Source organism: Nematocida minor (genome assembly GCF_024244105.1).
Source record: "Nematocida minor strain JUm1510 chromosome Unknown 7925, whole genome shotgun sequence".
Taxonomy (NCBI): domain Eukaryota; kingdom Fungi; phylum Microsporidia; genus Nematocida; species Nematocida minor.
The window spans coordinates 288,062-310,179 of NW_026250402.1; the positions used below are offsets into that span (position 1 = coordinate 288,062).

Here is a 22,118-nt window from a genome sequence, read left to right on the forward strand (position 1 = left end):
ACTATATTTATTGTCGTAAATTAATCTGTAATTCATATATCAAATTGACAATCATCACAAAAACAAGCATGAATATAATTATTTTTTAGATAGCGCAGGCATAAATACAAAACATTTAGAAACTGAAGAAGACAAGGATAACCAGACGGCAAACACACTGACACAAGTCGCCAAGGCCCACAGTAAATATCCTACGACCGGCAGCCGCAAGTCTGCAACCAATAAATCACCACATTATCTTCAAACCAGTTTACTCATTGACTTTTACATCAGACATGGTGTAGATTTAGTTCCTTCATGAAATCACCATAGTTATATTTTATATAATCTAATTTTACACTGCAAAAAACATAGATCCGGTATTTAAAAGATTTCTAGCAAGCATTTCAGTATTAGATTGACTATATTTTAAATTAACCGGCACTAATATATCTGGTATATATATACTTAAATTATATGGAAAAAGAGAGTAAATTATTTCCTCAAAATATAAATATTCTGAGCTCTTTCGAAAGCTTTCTACATCTATCTCTATAGAATTTGTACTTACTTGTATATTTCGTGTATATAGTGTTTTTAGAATTTCTTCTATATTATTTAATATATTTTGCAGCTCTTCCATTGCTATTAATTTTTATACTTTTATTTTTATATAAGCATAAGTATTGATCAATATCAGAAGCTTTCTGACAGCTGTCATGTGTCAAACAGTATTAAAAAATTTTAAATTAAAAGGCTTCTACGGGAATCGAACCCGTAGCCTCACCCTTACTAGGGGTGCGCTCTACCATTGAGCTAAGAAGCCGCAATAGCATTGCGTGTCTGCCTCCTATCTTCGCTTCCTCCGTTATTACTTTGCTTCCATTTTAATTATTTTTCGATGGACCGAGACAACAGAAACGAAAAGAGTATGTTCGACAAAAGAGGATACAGAAGACACCAAGAGATGGACTCTGCAAGGACCGTGCTGCCGCTGAACGAGTATGTTGGGGACAGGGAGCTTCACTCCCGCTTGTCAGTTAGAAACTCAACGCTCATTGATCCCGCAGGCCCTGTGGACTCGGGATATGCCAAGCTGCGCCAGTGGGTGGACGACTCTTTGGATTCTTTCAAAAACGATCTGAGCAATCTTCTCTTTCCTGTTTTTATCCACTTGTATTTAGACATGATTTCTATGCGAAGAGAAAACGAAGCGCTGGCGCTGATGAACGAGTTCAAGGAAGATTTTATAGAAGTGCATGCAAATGAAATAAGACAGATAGAGATGGTGCGAGACATGTCCAATCTCAAAGAAAACATGCTGGCCATGGCCTTTATCTCAAACAAATACCACTTGACAATGGGAAAGTATGCCTTTGACCTCTTGATAGACTTTCTTGAGCTCAACGGCCTGCTGAAAATAGGAAAAATTGTCAACCAGTATCTGAACATAAAAGTGTTCACTGGGAAAATAGGAGAAGATGTTGTTGACATTGGTCTTGTGGGTGTTGCTGATTTTGACTTTAACAAAAAGGCTATTTCCAGCGGCGTGCATTACATTTCCCCCAAAGTTGAGGAGCTTGTTCTGACGGAAGAGCAGTACAAGTACGAGTATCTGGACCAGTTTCTCAGCATTCTAAAGAAAAAGAAGTCTGAAAACGTTCCGCCTTCTTTTGAAAGAATACCCTCTCCCAACCCGTCTGCTTCGCACATAGCATCTGAAATCGACAAGCTGAGAGATCTCGCAAAAAGAATGAACGTAAGCAAGCACCAGATGCCGAGCATTTGCTGCTACACTGTGCACAACACGTTTGATGCTCTTTGCTGTGCTGACTACTCTCCCGATCTCAAAATGGCTGCGCTTGGGTACACAGACTCGTACATTGAAATACACTCGCTGACTGATGAAAGCTTGCTGAAGCTTAAGCAAAGCATATATCTTAAAGCGCCTGAAATGAGGACAGGAAAGGCAGACGATGCTCGAGACGACATTGGAAAAGTTGTTCGCCTTGTAGGCCACTCAGGCCCTGTATATGCAGTAAAGTTCTTTGCCAGCAAGAGGTTCCTTCTTTCGGCTTCGCAGGATAGCACAATCCGTCTGTGGTCTCTTGACACTTACTCCGAGGTTGCAGTGTATCAGGGCCACTTTTTCCCTGTGTGGTCTGTTGACATAGCATCCAACGACTACTACTTTGCCTCAGGCTCCAGCGACAGAACAGCCTGTGTGTGGAGCGTAGAAAGCGCAAAGCCTGTGCGCCTTTTCGCCTCTTCTTTGAGCGATATCATGTCAGTTAAGTTCCATCCAAACTCAAACTATCTCTTCACCGGGAGCTGCGACTTCAAAATCAGGATGCACGATCTGCAGGACGGAGACCTTGTGCGTCTTTTTGTTGGCCATAAGGACGCGGTGACATGTCTGGATGTTTCTGCCTGCGGAAAGTATCTTGTTTCAGGCGGGAAAGACAAAACTGTTATTCTGTGGGACATAGCAACTGGCAAAAAGGTCTTTAAGTACATAGGGCACGACGGGTTTATTTTCTCTGTAAGCTTTTCTTATTTCTCGTCTCTCATTGTTTCTTCTTCTAGCGACAACACGGTAAGGCTGTGGGATAAAAACAAAGGTGACCTTGTCTCCACATACTACACAAAATCAACTCCTATTATCAAGGCGGTGTTTGGATATCGAAACATTATATCGTGTCTGGGTGCATACACCCCAAAAAAATAATAAACTGAGCAGCCAGTATATAAAGTGTTATTGAGCTATCTCTTTGTTTGTTACGGATTCTACTTGCTATGTGGTGAGCAGAATAGACAGCTCTGTCTCTGAAAGCACGAGCAAGAACGCTTAGCATCTTCCAGTGCATCTGCATATACAGAATAAAGACATCTAATTTGCAATAGCTGATTACTTTCTTCAATCTCATTCTTCCTTTCTCTTTTTGTTGCACATTTATCAAGAACAGTATGCTCTGTATATTTTAGCCTATGTGCTCCATCTTATAGAAATTTGGATAAAAATACTTTTGCTTGCATGCACATCGTACTGGACAGGAAGGCATGTGTTGCTATAGATAAAGGGATCTCCGGCAAGTTTGAGCAGATATCTGTGCGGGTAAAGGACTCAGGGCTTTACATACAGGCAGTGGACAAGTCTCGAAGCATGGTTGTGGACCATTACATAGACACAATGCTGCTGGAGTCCTGCAGCGGAGAAAGTGAAGGCATAACCATTCCATACACGAAGTTTCTTCTGGCGGGGATGGACAGGCTGTCTTTCAGTAAGACGGGAAGTCTCCTAAAGCTTGTTTGGACAGGAAGCGGCATTTTGCTCGAAAAGAACGTGTATATACTGGACTTTGTGTGGTCTGAGATAGAGTACAGCCTCGGATCTGTTCTATTTTCTCTGCAGTACACAGCGCTTTCTCTGATCAGGCGGGTGTGCGGAAACGAGCTTGAAATATGCGTAGAAAAAACAAAGGTAGAGATCCGTGCCCTGTCAGAAAACCACATAGTCCTGACAAGCAGTCTCGAGGCTCCTGTCGCATGCAAATGCTCCTTTACACTCCTGAAGTACCACCTAGATAGGCTGCCCAAATACACATACACAGCAGCAACCTTTAATATAGACAAACAAGGACTTGTCATCCTATCCCTAGAGGCGCTGGGGGTTATAACAACCATAACAATAGCAACTGAGGTTCTTTTTTTTGAGTAGATGCGGTAAAAACACAAACAGCTACAGCATACACATATTTGCATATTTAGCAATGCAGAGTGTACACATTTGTTTTTGCTAAAAGAAAAATATTTTCAGAGGGCAGTGAATGGATGCTGAAATATACTCAATAGACTACGCAAACAATCGCGCAAGCGAAATAAAAGAGATTGAAAGAAGCATAAAAGAAACAAGGAAGAACAAAATGCTGTTTCAAACGCTTCCCTTCCACAAAAGAAGAAGAACAGCCTCTTTTGACGAGCGGCGGCTCCCTAAAGAGCTGCGGCGAGGAGAGCGCACAAAAAGAAGAAGAGTCAGGCAGACAGTGAAAGACCAGAAAAATCTGCTAAAGGCCCACACATGGTACGCCAAAAGGTTCACAATGTACAAAAGAAAGGAGATGCATCTCCCCTTTAAAAGACACTCAAAGAGCGACAGTTTTATTGCCAAAGCACTGAACACAAGAGGCGTGCTGTGCGACATTTCATACAATAGAGTCTACTTGAGCGAAAAAAAGCATCCAACAGGCGCTGTGTTTGACCAAACATACAACCGAGCTATTTTCTGGAGCCCTTTGATAGAGCCCAAAAGCCATGAGAAAGTGCAGAATAACGATCTGGCAAGGAGAAGCATTGTCATCACAGAGACATTAGAGTGCTTAACTACTGAGCCACTAGAGACATTTAGAGAAATAGAGAATTTGTCAATATTTGAAATATTTGGCGCACAGTCTCTCTTTTCAAAAACCGAATGTGTAAACTGCCAGACGGTTGAAGATCTTTTGAGCTCCACCGAGCTGGCATACATTTGTCTTCGACTGCAGGACAGAGCATACATACTTGTCTCAAGAAAACACTGCATGGCTCTGCTGCAGAAAGCGGTAGTATCAGGGATTGTGCCTTGCAGCATACTTGAGCTGCGCAGAATTGCAACTGAGACAGAAAGAGTTGTGTATCCCTACGACATACCGTGCCATCCCCAAGGAAAGGCCTTTCTAGAGCACATTCGCACGCTGCAGGAAGAAGAACAGAGTAAAAAGCCAAAGGGAAAAAAGGAAGTAGTGTTTCTACCAATCTATGAAAACACGTTGGAAAAACAGACAATGGCGCTCTTCCAGGCAAACAAAGGAAGCTTTCCAAGCAGATCACCGGTGGTGCAGAGCGAAAAAACTGATGATTTTGCCATGAGTGGAGCAGAGGAAGTGATCGGAGAGGTGGGAAGGTCTTCTTTTTCATTCGCAAAGGGGAAAACAGCAGGCTTGATTTATATTGATGAAAATGTAAAGATAACAAAAAATCTTTTTATCAGGAATCTAAAAAACAAGACCTTCAGAAAAATAGAGTACCAAATAGTGGATTCTACCATGATGCTGTAGCCAGAACATGCTATGTCTCTCAGACTATGCTGAAAAGATATTTTAGTGGAAGTACAGACCAAATGAAATAGATTCTAGCCGCAGAAACGGCTACATAAATAAAACGACTATTTATTGAATTGTAAAAGGGTAGCATCTAGGGCTCTTTTGATATTTTGTATAGAACTCTTTTGTATGCTATGAGATCTAACAGGTGTTTTCTGTCCGGAAGATCGATGAGATGTGTGAACTTGTTGAGTAGAAACAGCTCTTCTGCAAAAGTTTTTTGTGCATCCTGCACGCAGTCTTCTTTGTTTATAATCCCGCGCGTGTACATGTTCAGAAGGAAGTATAGATACTCTTCCAGATGCTCCTCGGGCTTCTCGCGCTCTTCCTTTCTTCCATAGAGAACGCCGCCTGAAGAGTTTCTTATTCTTTTGATGCGGTTGGCTTCGTCTGGTACGCTGCTAAGATAGTATCCTGCCAAAAACAAAAAGGCTTCCTTCTCGAGCACGTTAGACATCCCAGCCAAACTGGCCTTTATTACAGGAGAGAACCTCTCGGGCAGAGGATGCTCGCTGTAAATAGCCCGCAGCATAGACGCAGGGCTGTATTGAAATCCAAGGCGGATGTGCTCGTCTTTCAAAATGCCATGCTTCAGGAGAAGACGTGTGGTGTGGAACACACACTCTCTGTCGTGAACAAAAGTAGCTATCTCGGAAAGGCCTTCCTTGCTGTTCAGAAGAGAAACAATGTACAGCTTGAAAATCTTCTCTTTTTTTGTGTCCTCGTTATTGATCAGAAATGGGTCTATTTCCAGCTTTACACTGTGCCTTTGGAGAAGATGCAAAATGCTCTCCAGTGCGTCTGTTTTATGGCGTGTTCCAATGTAGCTTATTAGGCTGCTAGCTATCTTCTCTGCCATGATGGGTGACAGAGGCCTTTGGCTTATACTGAAAAGCTCTCTTATAGCGAACAATGGAAGAAACTCTATAACATCCATGGCTACCTCGATAGCCTCGCTGTTTGAGAATTTGCAAAGCAGTCTGTACAGGTCAATGAAAAGCAGAGAGAAATTGCCGTGTATCCCTTCGATTTTGTGTCTGTTTTTGCACAGAGTTTTAAAGCATAGAAGCAGCTCTTTCTCAGTGAATGTGCCTTTCTGCTGTTTCTCGATGGAAATAATTGCAGAGATAGAGGCTCCAAAGACCGTGGGGCTGTCACTTTGCACAGCCTGTTTGACACTTTCAAGCTTTGTCTCTTTAAAGGCCCTGAACAGAGTGGGCACGGCCATTAAAGAAGCCTTTTGAACAATATCTGAGCGGGAGCTGCAGCCTTTTTCAATCTCATGCGAAAAGTGGTTTAAAAAGTCGGCGTTTGAGATTTTGGATATAAAGTCAAAGGCAAGAGATACTTTGAGCGCATTTGAATAGGTTTTCTGCGCAAGGTCTTCTTTTGTCTCCTGCAGGACCGTGTTCACAGAAAGAATCAGAAGAGACGAGTCCACTCGCACTGTTCGCAGAATAAAAGAGTATGCAGCGCACTTCACCTCTATGGCACTGTGCCCTATAAGACTTAGAATAAGCGGGAAGACTTGTGCTTTTTCTTTGTGAGACAGGTTTTTTGTAGAGATTGTGTGGAAGGCATCCATGACTTTTTTCTTTTCTCCTGTGGCAAGCTTTTCTTTTGTCTCCAGAAATACGCTTTTCTTCGGAACAACTGCAGGCGCAATAAGACTATTTGTTAGAGTGTACATGGATGGGTTTTAGGACGCGCTATTTATAAAGCGGATATTTGTTTGTTATTGCAGCACTGCAGATTTTTACATAATAGAGTGGGCTTTTGTGCAGTAATTATATGCTATCGATGTTTTTCAATGAGTATAAACATGTACAGTTTGACTAAACAAGATTTTATCTAGATCTATTGATATATTTGCAAAAGATAAACACCTTATTGCAAGTAAATATAAATGCTATTTATGCAGTATAGTGTGTTAAGCAGTGATCTGTTGATTAAATGCTGCACTTCACAAATATAGTATAGTCTTATATGCAGGCGCAGAGAGGCTATAATAATTTTAGTATTTTATCTCGGGTTTATTTTATTTTGTAGGACATAATCAAATGAACTCTCTTACTTTTGTAATCTAGCGTGTGTTTTAAAAAACTACTAAATACGCTCCAGCTCATGTATTTATACGCATACAATGCCATCACTACAAATGCAAGCAAAGAAGCGCATAAGTATAGTAGGAAGAAAAACTCACTTTTGCTCATTTTGTCTTTTTTAAAGAAGGCCACGTTATATAGCTCTGCAACACTGTATATTTGGGCAATAGCAAGCAGGCCAATTAGCACAGACCAGTTTTTCCATGTGTAGGTTGTCTCTAGGATAGAATTCTGTATGTCTGTTTCTATATACACTTCTACATAGTTCTTGTAGATGAAGCTAAATAAAAATAAGCATGGCACAGAAAACAGGATTGAAAGAACTGAATAGACTGTTTTGGCATATATACTTTTAACAAACCTTATAAAACGCTTGAGCATGTATATCACGCTTATTATCTTAACAATAAAGCTTGTAATGTTGAAAAAGTTGTAGCATGCTATAAGAACGATGTTTCTTGGGGTGATAATATTGTATGGATTTGTTAGCTGCAAAGAGATGAGATTTGCCACACCGTTATTTCCCAGCATTATCACGTTGGCAGTTGCGTATATAATATTGAGTATTATATAGTATCCAAGTAAAAGCATTATTTTCCTCAGTATATCAAATAGTGTGGTTCTGCAAAAGTATCTAAAGCTGCTCTCTTCTGGCTTGCGGAGTGTACTGTCTGATGGATGCACAGGATCTGAAGTTCCATTTATGAGATGTAAAAGAGAACTGGTCATTTTTTCTTGAACCATATTGAAAAGCCTTGGGCCCAAAAAGACATTTTGGCGCAAAGCAGCAGACTTGTGATGATTCATTTGGATGCCAAAAAATTTTAGTCTCTGTTTCGATATAACTCAAAAATACATAGAATTTACACGCTAGAAAAGAAATCTATTGGACGGTAAGCAGAGCAAAGGAGAACATTTCAGACTTATACTCCAAGAGCTAGTTTGATGATTTGTGTATCTGTGATGAACATAACTAGCACTACTGGTAATTTAAATACTGAAAGTAGAAAAATAATATAATTTAACTGCACTCTTAGATATTTAGTAGAAAGATTTAGCATAATGTGAATGCGTGTGTTTAAGAGCAGATGTTTAGCAAACTAGATTGTTTTATTTAATGTTGCTTTTTATAGGTTTACCTATAAGTGTGTTTGTGTTTAACTAATGCTAGTTTTAAACACGCGATTGCATATATCTCGCATAAGTGCTAGATAGTATTGGAACCAGCAGAATTTTTGACCCAATGTTAGAAAACAAAGAGCCTGCACTATTGCTATTTTGGTGGTTAGCAGAGTTTGCACAGATTTTATCAGCAGATTCTATGGGCTTAGAGGCATTAAATTCATTTTTGTTTGGAAGTGCTGGATTTGAAGTGGTGCTAAATATAATATCAGATGTGCTTGGTTTTGTAGAATTCATTTGTTGAGGGGCACTGGGTGTACTACTGGGATATGGTACTGGATTTGAAGTGGTACTAGATATATCCTGAGATGTGCTTGGTTGTACTTTTTCTGGGCGATTAGTATTATTTTTGGGTATGATACTTGTTACACTATCTTCATTTGAGCTGGGATAATTAGTATCAGGTATATCACTGTTTAATACTTTTTTTAAAGTGGAGCTATAATTTGTTTTAGGGGTAGTAACTTCCGAAGTCTCCTCTAAATCATTAACTTTGAGAGTAGTAACTTCGGGAATTTCCTCTAAATCATTGACTTTGAGAGTAGTAGCTTCGGGAGTTTCCTCTGAAGCATTAGTTTGAGGTGTAGTAACTTCGGGAATTTCCTCTAGATCATTAACTTTGAGGGTAGTAACTTCTGGAGTTTCCTCTGAGGCATTAGTTTGAGGTGTAGTAACTTCCGGAGTCTCCTCTGTCGTACTATTTATTTCTGATATGGTGCTAACCTGCAGACTTTGCTCAGGAGGATTACTACAATTTTGTGATGTATACACTATTTTTATTGGCTCAATGTTTCCAACTTCACTTAAATCTATGCGGCTGCAATTTTCTAGCTTCTCATCTTCATTTTCATTGTAGAATTTAGACAGTAAATCATGTGTATCAAAATCATCAATATCGATAATTCTTCCGATTGTTGAATTGATATATTCTAACTCAAAATCTAAATGCTTAATTTGCATTTTGAAGAATCTTTCATAGTCTTTTTTATCTAGAATGCTATTTTCTATCTTTTTTTTAAAATCTGTAAATAATTCTTTGTTTTTATCGCTAAAAGATTGAATAAAACTTTCCATTTTAGCTATATAAGCACTAATATCATTTTTGATTGTCTGTATTGCATTTTCTACCTGAACATTATTTTTTTCGTCAGAAATAAAAAGATTGCTTACATCTTTCATTACAGTAGAGCTATTTTTTTTTACTTTTTCAATATTTTCCTTTAAACCACATACATCTATAATAGCAGGATCCATAAAGTATTCTATGCGGTTAATATGCTCGTATACATTTATTATTTGGTTGTATGTGTTTTTTATGGACATATCCGCAAAGCTTGAGTTTATAATAATGCTCTTTAGATCCGGATATCTTGTTTTAATATCAAGTTGAAGATCCTTGTTTGAAAACATATATATTGGGTTTTCTTTGAAAGTAGAGTTTTTAATATTTTGTAGTGCGGTCTTCCATTGGTCTGCTTGAGATAAAACATTTTTTGCTTCTTGGGTTTTATACAAATATATATTCTTTACTACATCAGCATAGTCATTCCTAGACAAGCTCTTGTAATCTCCCATTGATATATGTGTGCATATTTTCACTAATATTTCTTCTATTGTTAATCTAAATGTATTAGAAATTTCATATTCTTGCTTTATCTGGGCTTCAATATTATTTATCGTAGTATTATTATATGCTGTTGTATATTCAAATCTTTTATTCAGATCTGGATCAATCTTTAACTCTAGCATCCTTCTATAAAAATCCAGCGAAAATTCAGGCGAAGAAATCATAAAACTGTAAAATTTAAGTCCATCTGAGTTGTTCTCAGACACTGTAATCGATTTCAGTATATCATTGTATGCTGAATTGTAGTCAGTTTCGAAAATAGAGGGAATACTACTATTGTTTGTTTCATTGCTCTCTGCTATATCTCGGGTTATTCTGGTATATGGTTTACTATATCTTTCTTTTGGCATACTATATAAATCTTCCTTTTCAACATAGAAACTATTTTCGCTTCTCATTTCCATTCCTGGATTATATGCTTGTTCAAGTTCATTGTATCCTGGGTTATTGAGGATATAGCTTGTTCCTGGCGTAATAATGATACTTATAATAAGCCCAATGAATACGATAGCTCCTACAACAAAATTTATTATCTTCATAAAAATAAAAACACTTGTGTATTTATATCTCAATGATCTTTAATCAATCGCCGTATTTCAAAATCATTATTAGTGAGCATGCATTGCATAACTTTCAATAGAAGACTCTAGTAATCTAAACAGATAATATGCAAATAGGAATAGAATGAATGATAGATTCTTATTGCTCTTCCTTATTTTCAGTGCTGTGCAGAATTGCTCTTTGTATTTATACATACTTTATTATTATGAGGCGAGCTATGGCCTGTAGTAGGATGTATGCTGTAGGCTTTAGTATCCTGTGTTAGCATGTGTACCAAACGGTTATTCTTTTCTACAGCAATTTATGAATGTGCTGAATTCATGTTCGTCTCTGTTAATAAAATATTTTTATACTTATTTTTTGTGATGACTGTAAAGTATGCTATAGTGAGATAGCTTAATTTATGACAAATACTAATACATATTGCAAGTAAAATAAAATTCATGATAAAATTTATTAGAATTACTAAATATAGCCTCCTGTAAATAGTATAAAAAGAAAATATTTTAATTTATTTATGATCCTACAACAGGTGCTGAAGAAGGTAGCAATAGGAATAGCTATATTAGCTTGTCTACAGAGAGCTAAAGCAGAACTAGACAGAGATATACGAAGGGCAAAGATTTATTGGAAAAACAGAATGGATCATATAAATAGAGAGTTTCAAGTCCGTTGTAATTTTTATGTTAGCGCAAATTCTTTCATATATGATCAAGAAATATCATCTAAAACTCTTAAAGATAATCTAGAGGACGGAAAGAACAAAATATTCAATGTAAAAAGGAAAGTAGCAATTCTTGATGAATGCGTAGAGACGATATTAAGCATAGCGCCAAAATGTTTAAAAAATACTAGCGATTCAAATATAGAACTAAATGAGCTATATTGCAGCTTAAGAAAGTCACTCTTAGAAGCCTTTGATAAAAATGACTCAGTAAGTGATGCAATGAAAGAGCTTGATTCACATATGCTGGAAGTAGTAAAGGAATACAGCTATATAAAGAACAAAAACAATCGCATACAAGAATCAACTCTGTTCAAGCTAGCAGAAAAGAACAAGGCATTTGCTTTGAATATGCTGTTCAGTCTTTCTAGAATAGAACTGTTTAAACCTGCTAATCTTATAGAAGAAGAGATAAAACATGCATTTGAAAACAAAAAAGATTATCTAATCACTACGGATTTCTCAAGCTACAAGAAAGCTATAATAAATGATATAGAAAAAGGCCAAGTAAATCTATTTGGATTAGCTAACAAACACTTCTATATTCTATTTAGGCAATACGGAATTGATGCAAATGTGATGAATATCTATCTCAACCTACTAAAAGAGGATATGTCAAAAGAAGAGATAGACCAATACATAGACATCACTCCTGGCCAGGTTATAAAAATGATAATACTAGAGTGTACATTGAATACATATCTTATAGACCACAGGAGAAACATTTTGTTTTCTAACCTTGGGAAAGTAATAGTGAATACAGGAAGGCCAAGAATCAACAGCACAGGCGGCTATGAAGCCGTGGAAAGAGCAAAAGAAAGACAAGATAAAATACTTGATGCACTACATCTTCTGTGGAATAGTGATGACTTATTTATAATAGGAGAGGGGTGTGAAAACTTTAGAAGATTCTGCATAGATAATGGCATGACAGCTACTAAAATTAGTAACATACAGAATATTTTTACATTTTCTAGATGGATATATACACTGGATATACTTACTTCAACACCTGATAATATAACTAATGCACACAGAGTATTCAAAAAAACGCACTTTGACTTGTCTTACACCCATCCCATGTGCTATATCTATCTGCGATCTAAAGATGCTATCAAACAATTCAGTAACATTAATCATCTTGTCAGCATAGGCATGAATCTAAACGACAAGCCTTTCATGGAAATGCATCCAGCAGGTCTTATCAAACTTAGGCCGTACAAAATAAGTACAGCAGATAATGAATCACTACATACTGAAAATATAAAGGATTGCATTAGGGCATGGTACTTCAAAAGAGTTGAAATTATCTACATACTCTATAGCGATGAATATCTTGATATAGCCAATGATTTTAAAAATCATTTCAGTAAATCAGGCTATGTGGATGAAAAGAGAACAATGCCTACATTGGCAAGCGAATTTGGAATGGATGCAAGTAGTTCTTTACAGGATGCTCAAATGGAATCTGAAGAAGTGCATGAGCCCAGAGGCAATGAAAGCAATCCATTGCAGGTTGATCAAATGGAAATTGAATATGATGATGGCTTTGAGCTAGTTTAATCAGCATCTATTCACCGATCTATTTATTCACTCATACGAAATAAAGCTACTATTTAACTCCTCTCTTTCTGCACTCTATCCATCTTATTTATATTCGTGTTATCTAATCATATTCATAAAAATCACTGCTCCTTCAAGAGAGCCACATATTCAACGATTCTAATGGCTCTAATAAGTTTTATCTTGGCTTTTATTTTAGCTGGCAAAATTTATTAAACTTAGAAATAATTGAATTTTAGTCTGTCTCATCACACTGCACAGTACTGGCTTCTTAGCTAGGGCTATTTTATAGCATCTTTCAGCTTTATTATAAAATCAAGCATGCCTCTTCCAAAGTATATAAATATTATGCTACACACTGCTATAACCAGCAGCAGCCCTGCAGACTTTAGCCATCTTCTTCTTTTTCTACGAACTGTTGCTGTTTCTATTTGTGTGTTGACTCCTACGCTCAGATTTCTATTGAGAAACATCTTGGAAGAAGCCCCTTCTATTTCCACCGAAGAGCTGCCTATTATTTCATTCAGCTCAATAAACGTAGTGTTCAGCTCCTCGAGAGTAAGGAGAAGCTCCTGTATGCTTTGGTCTGCTTTTGGCTCATCAAAACACTCGCCTTCTAAAGAGTATCCGCCTCCTTCCCCACTGTCTTCTTTTCTTGTTTGTTTTTTTGGTGCGAAAGCGCTTAGAGAGTCTTGTTTCTTCTCCATTACTTGCAGAAGCCCTGCCTTGGCCTCCACAAATCCCTCTGTTTGGGCTTTCAGCCTGCTGTACAGAGCCAAAATGTGCATGTGCATCTTTTTCTCCAGGACGCCGTTTCTGCTGTATGCTTTCCGGATCTCTTCTATATTCTCTTTTATTTCTTTGGACCGGCTGTAGAATGAGTTTGTGCGAGCTTTAAAGCTCTCCAGAATGTGTTTTCCGCTGCTCTGTGTTAAATTAGAAGACACATACCTCTTTTTCATCTCCTCCACTGCCTGCGCTTCATTGGAAAGCAGGGCTATCTTTTTCTCGTTTTCTTTAATACACGAAAGAAATTCCACAAAACTTGAGTTTTCCATGCTAAAACTTTTAAGAATTCTATTATAAATGAGAATCTCACACTTCAATAAATTAAAAAAAGCCAGCAGCACCCAGACCCTTACGGAATACATCATTTAATCTAGAAGTTCAGGCTGGCAAAACAGTGAAAAGAAGGAAAAACATCATAAGTGATAGAATAACCCGAGAATAACTCCATATACAAGTATTATTTTTGCACCTTAGCAAATTAGCATAGAGCATTCCTGCAGTCTAAGAATTACTCCGTGCAGAAGGTATGGTTTCTTTTAGCTCTATTTCAGAAAGCTGGAGATGTTTTCATGCACTTTAATAAAATAAATGCTTTTAATTTTTAACCTTTGCGTGGAAGGCGCAGATATTTCTAGCCATTTTATGCGGCGTTGTGGCAAAGGGCTCTTTATGCTAAATCGAAAACATTTTTATTTAATATCAATAATCAATAATGGCACCATGTTTAGTTTATTTGCTAATACAAACAGAGAAAAATGAGTTTATTTATCCAAATATTATTTTCATAGATTAAAAACTCGGGTTATGCGCTTCATACTCATAGCCATTCTCTTCTTTTTTAAAATAGCAGCCTCGAACGTGCAAAAAAATGTGCCTGCAGGCGCACAGCATGTGACCCTGGCCGTGTCTAACATAAAGAGACAAGACCATGTTCTGAGCATAGAGCTAGAACAGCTTGCTGCATACTCAAATAAGGGGGCAGAAGTCACCGAGATGCAAATAAGGAAGAAAGAGCCTGTAATCATCTCTCCCTATTTTTTTCTTGAGACCATAGTGCGCTTAATATACAACCAAGCCAGGCAGAACTCTGCCTCTTTTTTCTTTAGGATGCGGATTCTTAATAAAAGGCCTGAGCAGCTTCAGAGAATAGTGGAGGAAAATACTAAAGACATATATTTGTACAAAGAAGAGATGAAGTACATTTTGAACCAAATTGCACGGGAAACAATAATCATTACCCAGTTCCATGGCATCCTGGCACTTGACATCAAGTCTCTTTCGCACATAGACTTTTCGGGGGTGCTTATTGTGTGCTGTGCAAATGAGGAAGAAATAAAGTCCGCGCTTCTATTCCAAGCCATGCTGCCTCTGGCATTTGTCGTTGCCATAGAACAAGAAAAGATAGAAAAGTATCTTAGCAGCTTGCACACTTCAGATAGACACAAAATGTTCTCTATAGAGATACAGGCTCCGAACACAATGAAAAGGAATATCTCCAGACTAATGAGCATCTTCGTCCTTATAGGGTTTTTGACAGTTATGGTAAGCACGGTATATCTTCTTCTGACCCGAAGAGCACAGCCGACTGTGATTCCTAAGACAGTTCGAACAAAAGACCTAAAAAAACTCCCTGTCTTTGTGTACTCAAAAATACCTAAAGAAACACGAGACTCGGCCCATGATTGCATTATTTGCTTTGAGAAGTTCATACCTGCCTCTCTCTGCCGCATGCTCCCGTGCAACCACTTCTACCACACATCCTGCATTGATGTTTGGCTGATAAAGTATTCTAATAGGTGCCCATACTGCCAAAAGGCCATTGAGCAGGCATAGGCCACTAGAGCACAGCACGTAATGGCCATGTAGACCGCAGTGCTTCCAAATGCATCCTAGGTAAACCATGTACAGAGCTCTAACAGACTTTCCACTGGAAGATGTGCACTGCAAAAGAGTCCTAGAGCAGACTTGAATAGTGCACACTACAATATATATAACTTGCACAGATACTTTTCTTTTAAAGGCACTGCTCAGCGCTTTTTACACATAAACATTCTAGACAACCATATTCTTAAAATAAATAATAAAAATATATAACTAGTAGACATTGCAAAACAGCTGCACACTTTTTAATTTTATATTTTAGCATTAAGTTAGAACATACAATACTCTTTTCATATCCACACACTATAAACACTAAACACAGAGAGAGTAGTAGAAAGCCGATGCATCTTTAGAACATGCACAGCGTTATTATAAGGCAGTTAAAACACTGGACAGGAAAAGAAGCTATCTGCTACCCGCGCAGTAGGCTACCTTCTTTGCGTATATGGATATTCATGTAATAGTGGCTTTTATTAATGATTCTGTATGCTCTGCATTAAAAGACACAGTGTTTCTGGCCAAGTCGCTGGCACAGCTGCTGTCTTCTGTAGATATGCACACCGGTTTAAACATTTGGGGGCATATAACGCTGTGTATACAATCTATGTTTTAATTATAGCGCCTCAAATGTAGGAAGAAAAAACACCAGCACACACCGTACAAATACATAGTGATGGTAGTATATTCTATGAGCTAATAAATGGCTCTCTTTGGGTGATGTGCTGATCTGTGTGATTAGAGGAAGCTATAGTATGGATTGTTGTCTATTGCATTTTGCGACTCTGTTCTCGAACACTTCTTGCAAAAGAGGCTGAATTCGCTGGAGTCTATCTTTGCATCGCAGAAGATGCAGAGCTTATCCTGCTTTGCTCCGTGCTCGCCTGTGCTCTCGAGAGAGGAGGCAAAAGAAATATTGCGCACCGAGACCAGGGCCTCAATCTGCTCGGGCGTGCTTTCAACAGCCTGTATAAGATTGACTATTTTAAAAACTCTTTCGCCCTCTTTGTTCCTGTACACCCTAATGGAGTTTGAGTCTCTGTCTGCGCCCGAAACAGAAAAAGCTTTAAGGTCTTCCAGCTCATCTTTGCCCGTCCTTCCTATTTCGTTGCTTGCTGGTGCGCCCATTTTTTTTCTTGCTGAGCGCTAGATAAGAATAGAGTCATTGGGCGAATTAATTTTTTTCATATGCCCAAATTTAACAAAACAAACCAGCAATGTTCAAAAACAGATGATTTCATATTGCATGTCTGTTTTCTGCGAAAAATAGAGCATTTTTTTAGGAGGAGAGGTGGAAGAGCGATTTTGCAACGAGAGAGTTTTCTCTATTAAATTGCACTTTTTATTTAGCTAAATTTAACAATGGCAGCAGCAGAAAGAGAAATAGCAGACCTTTTGAAAGAGTCGACAGAGAGCAAAATCAACGCAAAGACAACATGGCACTCCACGCTCATTGACGACTTTTCCAACATAGAGAAGTTTAAGGAAAAAGAGACAAACAGCATGAACTTCCAGCACGCAAGCATAGTTTTGGACGGGTGTGTGAAGGTGTACAGCACGCGAGTTGACAGCGTTGTGGACGAGGCTGACAAACTCATGGACTCGGTTGGAAGGGTTAAGGAGCCAGAAAAGCAGAGAGTGCGAGCAAAAGCCCACCCCACAATAGAGTCTAACCTGGAGGCCATTCTTATTAAGCAGAAGCTCGTGTCTTCTGACGACGAGATACTTGAGCACCTAGCCAGAGAGTCAAAAGAAGGCGACACACGAGGCCTGCTTATGCATCTTCTTAAGTGGAGCGATGCCAAGGGATTCCACGTTCTTCAAACAAACAGTGTGGCTAGTGAAGATTCGCAGTGTAGTAAGGCCGTGTGCAGCGAGAAAGAGATAGACTTCGACGCACTGCACAAGTCTTTCTACACGGAAGACGCAAGGAAGAACATCAGCCCAATGTTTTCCAAATTCACTCCTGATAAGTCGGTGGAGGAGCTTGTGCTCCCAACATATGCGTACAACATCAGCTACGACGCAGAGCCGCTGGAGTATGCATACAAAGGGAGCAGCGTTGTTTTCTCTGAGCCAGGGCTGTACAACGATCCTCTGGAGAGCTATAGAGACGATGAGTCAGCAGAAATGGAGGGCCCTTCCAAAAATGCAGAAAACCGCTATGAGCCTTCGCTTAAACCCAGCACGGAAGAGCTGCATCTGGTCTATACGCCCTTTGGCTACGCAAAAGGATGGGCAGGGCCTTCGCACTGGAAGGTGCACGCCCGAAAGCGGCAAAGAGAAAGGCCAGAGGCAAAAGAGAGGAAAAAAGCAGTGATAGACTTTCTTACGGACACGCACCTTCCTATTGCAACGCTCTTTGAAAGGGGGGAGGGCATAGTAATAACACCTCAGCAAATATCAGAAAGAAGAAAGAACTGCAACACTCTCCCGCCAGACCACAATGTAAGGATAGAAGACCTGTACCAGATGTTTATGTACCCAGGCTTTCTTCACACAGTGGAGGAGGCCAGAGATTCTACTGGTAGCCAGAGCCAGGAAGCACCTCTCTCCCCAACTGCATTTCAAGGCGCAGACCATGCGCAGCAGGAGACAGATATCTACGAGTTCAATGGCGAGGCAGATTACCAGGAAGCACCAGCTGATAATGCAGGAAGCGCTCCAGAGGAAGGAGCTGCACCGCAGACAACGCTGCTTTCTCGCCGGCTTCTACAGAGCGCTCTTAGAAAAGCCCGGAGGAATGACATAGTCAAGGTCAAGGAGAGCCTATGGAGTAAAATAGAGGAGGGCGAGAAGAAGGTAGAAACCATATACAACTCAATAGAAGAGCAGAAGGTCTCTGTTCATTTCTATCTGGTTTCGCTGCTGCATCTGGCAAATGAAAGGAATCTCCGCATCACTTCAACATCAAAAGAGCAGATCTCTGGAATGGCGGACCTGTCTCTGGAGGGCTCTGCAGCGGGTGTGCAATAATACATCCGGAGCTCCAAGTAAACGCAAAGATAGACCTGTGCCAAATACTTCTGCAAAAAGACCAAAAAGGCTGATATCTAAGCTAGCCCTCTCCAGTACAATAAAAACAATAGAGTCTTGCTGTATTTCAAAATGTTAGATAGACAGATATTTTACAGGCTAGCAGCAGTGTGTGTCTAGTATTCAATACATGCTAAATAGACACTTTTGTAACCCGAGAATAACTACAGAATGTTTACAGTGTCTTTTTACTGACAAGCTATGCGAGCTATGTGTGCTCTAAATGTTCTGTTAAAGCCACTTTGCTTCGTTGCTTTTTAAGCACAAATATTTTTTTGAAATCCCATGCTAGCGCTAAAGAGGTGTGTAGCGATTTATCCCCCCATGCTAGACTTGTTTGCCAACATAGATAAACAGTTTCTGGACAAGCACAGAGTCGAAATAAATGCGATAGTAAGCTATTGCGAGGAGAAACACCACGGGATACAGGAGTATGTTGCTGACACAATGCAGAACAGCCCGGATGATTTTACCTTCCGTGCAGGCGGAGCCACGTTCAACACGCAGAAGATCCTCTCTGAGTGGATGGAGTGCTACTTTTTTGGCATTGTAGGGCACGACTCGTACGGGTCGATTATAGAGGAGAAAATGAAAGGAACGCGTGTCAAGATATACCTGGACAAAAGCAGCGTTTTCTCAACGCCCTGGGCGTACGTTTTTATCACGGAAGATCAGAGAACAATTGTCGCAAAACAGGATAAAAACGTGCGCTATTCAGAGACAGCTAAGCAGCGCATACACGCTTTGATAGACAGCCAGACAGTGTTCTACTTTGTGTCTTTCATGTTCTTCCTTGAGAACATAGTAGAAGAGTGCATGGCGATGTACAAAAACAAGAACAGCCTGGGATTCTGCAGCATTGTCAATCTGTCATCAGAGGAGATCGTTAGCACTTTCAAAGAAAAAATAATGGAGATTATAAGGGTATCTGACTTTGTGATAGGAAACAAAGCAGAGTACTATGCGCTATCGGGCACACAGGACGAAGAGTCTCTTCTTTCGTGGATAGACTCCTTGGACATCGCGTATGCCATCACAGATGGCCCAGGGGAAGTGATTGGAAGAATACCGGGCGGGCCTTTGAGAAGAGTGACCCCTGCATGTGTTCCAGGAAACTGCAACACAAACGGCGCAGGAGATTCGTTTGCAGCAGGATTTATCGGGAGCTTGAGCGGAAAAGCGCACAAGGAAGTACGCGACATACTCCCCTTACTGGAGAAGGGAATAGAGGCTTCCTACATTCACATAAAGAGCTTGGAGAAATCCTAGGAGGAGAAATGGACTGGCACAGCAGCGACTAAGATATTAAGAAGAATAAAGACTAACTAACGATAAAGCTGCTACTTCTATGCCAAGCAATACTTAAACTCTCTTTCTTTCTATACTACACGGCTTAAACCTCTCCAAGAGAATAGCTCTAAGAAAAAGAGTGTTCTATGCTATGCAGCAAAGATAGGTATAAGAGTGCTGTCTGTTCTCTGGAGAATGCATGTTTGTGTTTGTGTGCTCTATATGCTGTCTATGGATGCTATAGCTGATTTTTATGTCTTTTGCAAGTTCTGCAAACTTTTTAATGAAAGTAGATGAAGCCGTTAAGTGCATAGAGTTTTCAGAAGAGTTTACCCTCGACAAAGCCGCGCTCTCGAATATAGAAACAGTGGAGATAGACAGTGAGGAGGAGCTTAGGGCAATATCTGCAGCTCTCTTCAAAAATTTCTGGGGGCTTCCCAAGATGCAGAGACAGGAGGAGTGGGCCCAGTTTGTTCTGGACGCGATAGAGACAAGAAAAGACAGCGATGCATTTTTGCAGCACTTCCTCCAGTGCATAAAAGAAAAGTGGGCGCACATTGACATCCGCTTGAAAGACAAGTTTGTTCTGCTGGTGCAGAGGATCGCAAACAAGATCATACAAAACTCTGAAGTGTCTATAGAGCAGTTTATTAGCAAAGGGCCAGAGGCTGCATACGATCTGCCTCTGATGCACGCATACATAGACAGCAAGACAGCGCTGTCGAATGAAGACTGTGTATATCTCCTGGAGTATCTTATAGCACACGCGGATACGTACTTCACAAACTTCTTTATAAGCAAGATACTCCCCAAGTTTGAAGAGGCGGGCATTCCAAAGCCCCTAGCAAAAAGGGCGTATGCAGAAGGAAACAAAGAAGAGGTCTCCCCAAAGATGAGAGAGCTTCTCTATTCCATATACTCCTGCAGAGTCAACTAGGTGCTAAAGCACACTCGGTACAATATGCAGCCAGCTGCTGGCGCAGAGCAGAGCGCATGTTATCTGCGATTTATAAATACGGGCTACAGGGCATTTTCCATCTCCTTTAGCTTGCTTAGAATGCGTTTTCTGTGGGCGGAAAAGTCTCTTATCTCTTGGTGAATTTCTGCAGTAAGAGAGAAGCCCTGCAAATGCAAAAGATATACAATAAACTCAATGTTGACATTATCCCATATGCTTCTCTGTATGTGCGCCTCGAGCTTTCTTATAAGAAAGCCAGGGCTTTTTATTTCATTCAGCTCCTCTCTTACCATGGGAACGTCTTGCGGGAAGAGAACAGCTGCGCGCGGGAGAGAGGAGGAGGAGATGTTGTGGGATATGATGTTTTGCACATTGTGGCACTTCCTTTCCCAGCTTTTGGCTGTTTCTGCTCCTATCTCTCGCGGCTGGTACTTTGGCGTCTGCTCGATATAGTACAGCAGGCTCTCCACTGCTTCGCTGTTTCTGCTGTAGAGAGACCACCGGGTGCCGCCCTGTTCTATAACTGCAAGGGATCTATTTCCAACTGTTTGTTTGTACGCAATAAGATCTGCAGTGACTTCCAGAGACTGGCCTAGAGGGCTTGAAGAGCCTTTTTTAACGGCGAACAGAAAGTGTCCGTATATGCTTACTGTGTATTTTTTGGAGAAGACGGTGCTGCTGTTCAGAGTTTTTAGCTGGTAGAACTCGCCTGTGAAAGAGGGGCTCTGCATGCGCGCGAGCTCGAAGGGGTTTACAGGCTGCAGATACAGAACAGAGGGCATGGTGCATACTGTCTCGTTTGGCTTTGCCTGTTTTAAAGACCTGCCGTGCGGTGTTTTTATTCGGTAGTATAGCGAAAAGTAGTGGAAGAAATGGAAGGAAGGGAAGTACTTTTTCAGTGTGCTAATAACTGACAAAACGGGAAGATTAGATGGAGTGTACAGAGTTATTTTATTCTGTTGTGTCCTGAGAGTGTCTCTTGCGTAGGAGTTCAGGTCGATGCTGAATGTGTGCTCTGGCTTGGTTAGAATGTATATGTGGGTCTTGTGTGGGCTTGGCTCAAGCTGGGAGTTGAGATGCAGAGTTTCCTCGGAGCTGTATGCGCTCTCTTTGAGATGCACTTTCACTATTGTGTGGGCTGAGATTGGTATGCTGTTTCTGGTGAAGAAAGCGCACACACTTTCTTTGCTGAACTCTAGATAGTTTCCTGTTTGTATGCACCACACCATTAGATAAACAAACAAAGAGCTCGAGCTATATAGAACTTTATCTGTGATGTAAAACAACC

At 40.0% G+C, this 22,118-nt stretch overlaps 15 protein-coding genes across 15 annotated transcripts; 8 read left to right on the forward strand and 7 right to left on the reverse strand.

The window, feature by feature from the left end:
• Positions 1 to 334: 334 nt before the first annotated feature.
• On the reverse strand, positions 335 to 622 carry NEMIN01_0014 (uncharacterized protein; the record flags this gene model as incomplete). Its single annotated transcript, XM_051475956.1, has 1 exon — positions 335 to 622. The coding sequence occupies one exon, from the start codon at positions 620 to 622 to the stop codon at positions 335 to 337; it is 288 nt and encodes a 95-aa protein (XP_051331916.1).
• A 258-nt stretch (positions 623 to 880) lies between these two features.
• NEMIN01_0219 (transcription initiation factor TFIID subunit 5) lies at positions 881 to 2,707 on the forward strand (the record flags this gene model as incomplete). Its single annotated transcript, XM_051476161.1, has 1 exon — positions 881 to 2,707. One exon carries the CDS (start codon positions 881 to 883, stop codon positions 2,705 to 2,707), a length of 1,827 nt encoding a protein of 608 aa, XP_051332121.1.
• Positions 2,708 to 3,013: 306 nt separating this feature from the next.
• On the forward strand, positions 3,014 to 3,697 carry NEMIN01_0220 (uncharacterized protein; the record flags this gene model as incomplete). The annotated part of the gene is made up of 1 exon (XM_051476162.1): positions 3,014 to 3,697. The coding sequence occupies one exon, from the start codon at positions 3,014 to 3,016 to the stop codon at positions 3,695 to 3,697; it is 684 nt and encodes a 227-aa protein (XP_051332122.1).
• Positions 3,698 to 3,806: 109 nt separating this feature from the next.
• On the forward strand, positions 3,807 to 5,072 carry NEMIN01_0221 (uncharacterized protein; the record flags this gene model as incomplete). The annotated part of the gene is made up of 1 exon (XM_051476163.1): positions 3,807 to 5,072. One exon carries the CDS (start codon positions 3,807 to 3,809, stop codon positions 5,070 to 5,072), a length of 1,266 nt encoding a protein of 421 aa, XP_051332123.1.
• Positions 5,073 to 5,208: 136 nt separating this feature from the next.
• Positions 5,209 to 6,807, reverse strand: NEMIN01_0222 (uncharacterized protein; the record flags this gene model as incomplete). The annotated part of the gene is made up of 1 exon (XM_051476164.1): positions 5,209 to 6,807. One exon carries the CDS (start codon positions 6,805 to 6,807, stop codon positions 5,209 to 5,211), a length of 1,599 nt encoding a protein of 532 aa, XP_051332124.1.
• A 343-nt stretch (positions 6,808 to 7,150) lies between these two features.
• NEMIN01_0223 (uncharacterized protein) lies at positions 7,151 to 8,029 on the reverse strand (the record flags this gene model as incomplete). Its single annotated transcript, XM_051476165.1, has 1 exon — positions 7,151 to 8,029. One exon carries the CDS (start codon positions 8,027 to 8,029, stop codon positions 7,151 to 7,153), a length of 879 nt encoding a protein of 292 aa, XP_051332125.1.
• Positions 8,030 to 8,395: 366 nt separating this feature from the next.
• Positions 8,396 to 10,570, reverse strand: NEMIN01_0224 (uncharacterized protein; the record flags this gene model as incomplete). The annotated part of the gene is made up of 1 exon (XM_051476166.1): positions 8,396 to 10,570. One exon carries the CDS (start codon positions 10,568 to 10,570, stop codon positions 8,396 to 8,398), a length of 2,175 nt encoding a protein of 724 aa, XP_051332126.1.
• Positions 10,571 to 11,109: 539 nt separating this feature from the next.
• NEMIN01_0225 (uncharacterized protein) lies at positions 11,110 to 12,879 on the forward strand (the record flags this gene model as incomplete). Its single annotated transcript, XM_051476167.1, has 1 exon — positions 11,110 to 12,879. One exon carries the CDS (start codon positions 11,110 to 11,112, stop codon positions 12,877 to 12,879), a length of 1,770 nt encoding a protein of 589 aa, XP_051332127.1.
• A 281-nt stretch (positions 12,880 to 13,160) lies between these two features.
• On the reverse strand, positions 13,161 to 13,937 carry NEMIN01_0226 (uncharacterized protein; the record flags this gene model as incomplete). Its single annotated transcript, XM_051476168.1, has 1 exon — positions 13,161 to 13,937. The coding sequence occupies one exon, from the start codon at positions 13,935 to 13,937 to the stop codon at positions 13,161 to 13,163; it is 777 nt and encodes a 258-aa protein (XP_051332128.1).
• Positions 13,938 to 14,472: 535 nt separating this feature from the next.
• Positions 14,473 to 15,501, forward strand: NEMIN01_0227 (uncharacterized protein; the record flags this gene model as incomplete). The annotated part of the gene is made up of 1 exon (XM_051476169.1): positions 14,473 to 15,501. The coding sequence occupies one exon, from the start codon at positions 14,473 to 14,475 to the stop codon at positions 15,499 to 15,501; it is 1,029 nt and encodes a 342-aa protein (XP_051332129.1).
• A 783-nt stretch (positions 15,502 to 16,284) lies between these two features.
• NEMIN01_0228 (uncharacterized protein) lies at positions 16,285 to 16,674 on the reverse strand (the record flags this gene model as incomplete). The annotated part of the gene is made up of 1 exon (XM_051476170.1): positions 16,285 to 16,674. The coding sequence occupies one exon, from the start codon at positions 16,672 to 16,674 to the stop codon at positions 16,285 to 16,287; it is 390 nt and encodes a 129-aa protein (XP_051332130.1).
• Positions 16,675 to 16,908: 234 nt separating this feature from the next.
• NEMIN01_0229 (condensin complex subunit 2) lies at positions 16,909 to 18,522 on the forward strand (the record flags this gene model as incomplete). The annotated part of the gene is made up of 1 exon (XM_051476171.1): positions 16,909 to 18,522. One exon carries the CDS (start codon positions 16,909 to 16,911, stop codon positions 18,520 to 18,522), a length of 1,614 nt encoding a protein of 537 aa, XP_051332131.1.
• A 345-nt stretch (positions 18,523 to 18,867) lies between these two features.
• Positions 18,868 to 19,851, forward strand: NEMIN01_0230 (adenosine kinase; the record flags this gene model as incomplete). Its single annotated transcript, XM_051476172.1, has 1 exon — positions 18,868 to 19,851. The coding sequence occupies one exon, from the start codon at positions 18,868 to 18,870 to the stop codon at positions 19,849 to 19,851; it is 984 nt and encodes a 327-aa protein (XP_051332132.1).
• Positions 19,852 to 20,155: 304 nt separating this feature from the next.
• On the forward strand, positions 20,156 to 20,809 carry NEMIN01_0231 (uncharacterized protein; the record flags this gene model as incomplete). Its single annotated transcript, XM_051476173.1, has 1 exon — positions 20,156 to 20,809. The coding sequence occupies one exon, from the start codon at positions 20,156 to 20,158 to the stop codon at positions 20,807 to 20,809; it is 654 nt and encodes a 217-aa protein (XP_051332133.1).
• Positions 20,810 to 20,892: 83 nt separating this feature from the next.
• NEMIN01_0232 (uncharacterized protein) lies at positions 20,893 to 22,059 on the reverse strand (the record flags this gene model as incomplete). The annotated part of the gene is made up of 1 exon (XM_051476174.1): positions 20,893 to 22,059. The coding sequence occupies one exon, from the start codon at positions 22,057 to 22,059 to the stop codon at positions 20,893 to 20,895; it is 1,167 nt and encodes a 388-aa protein (XP_051332134.1).
• Between the last annotated feature and the right edge of the window lie 59 nt (positions 22,060 to 22,118).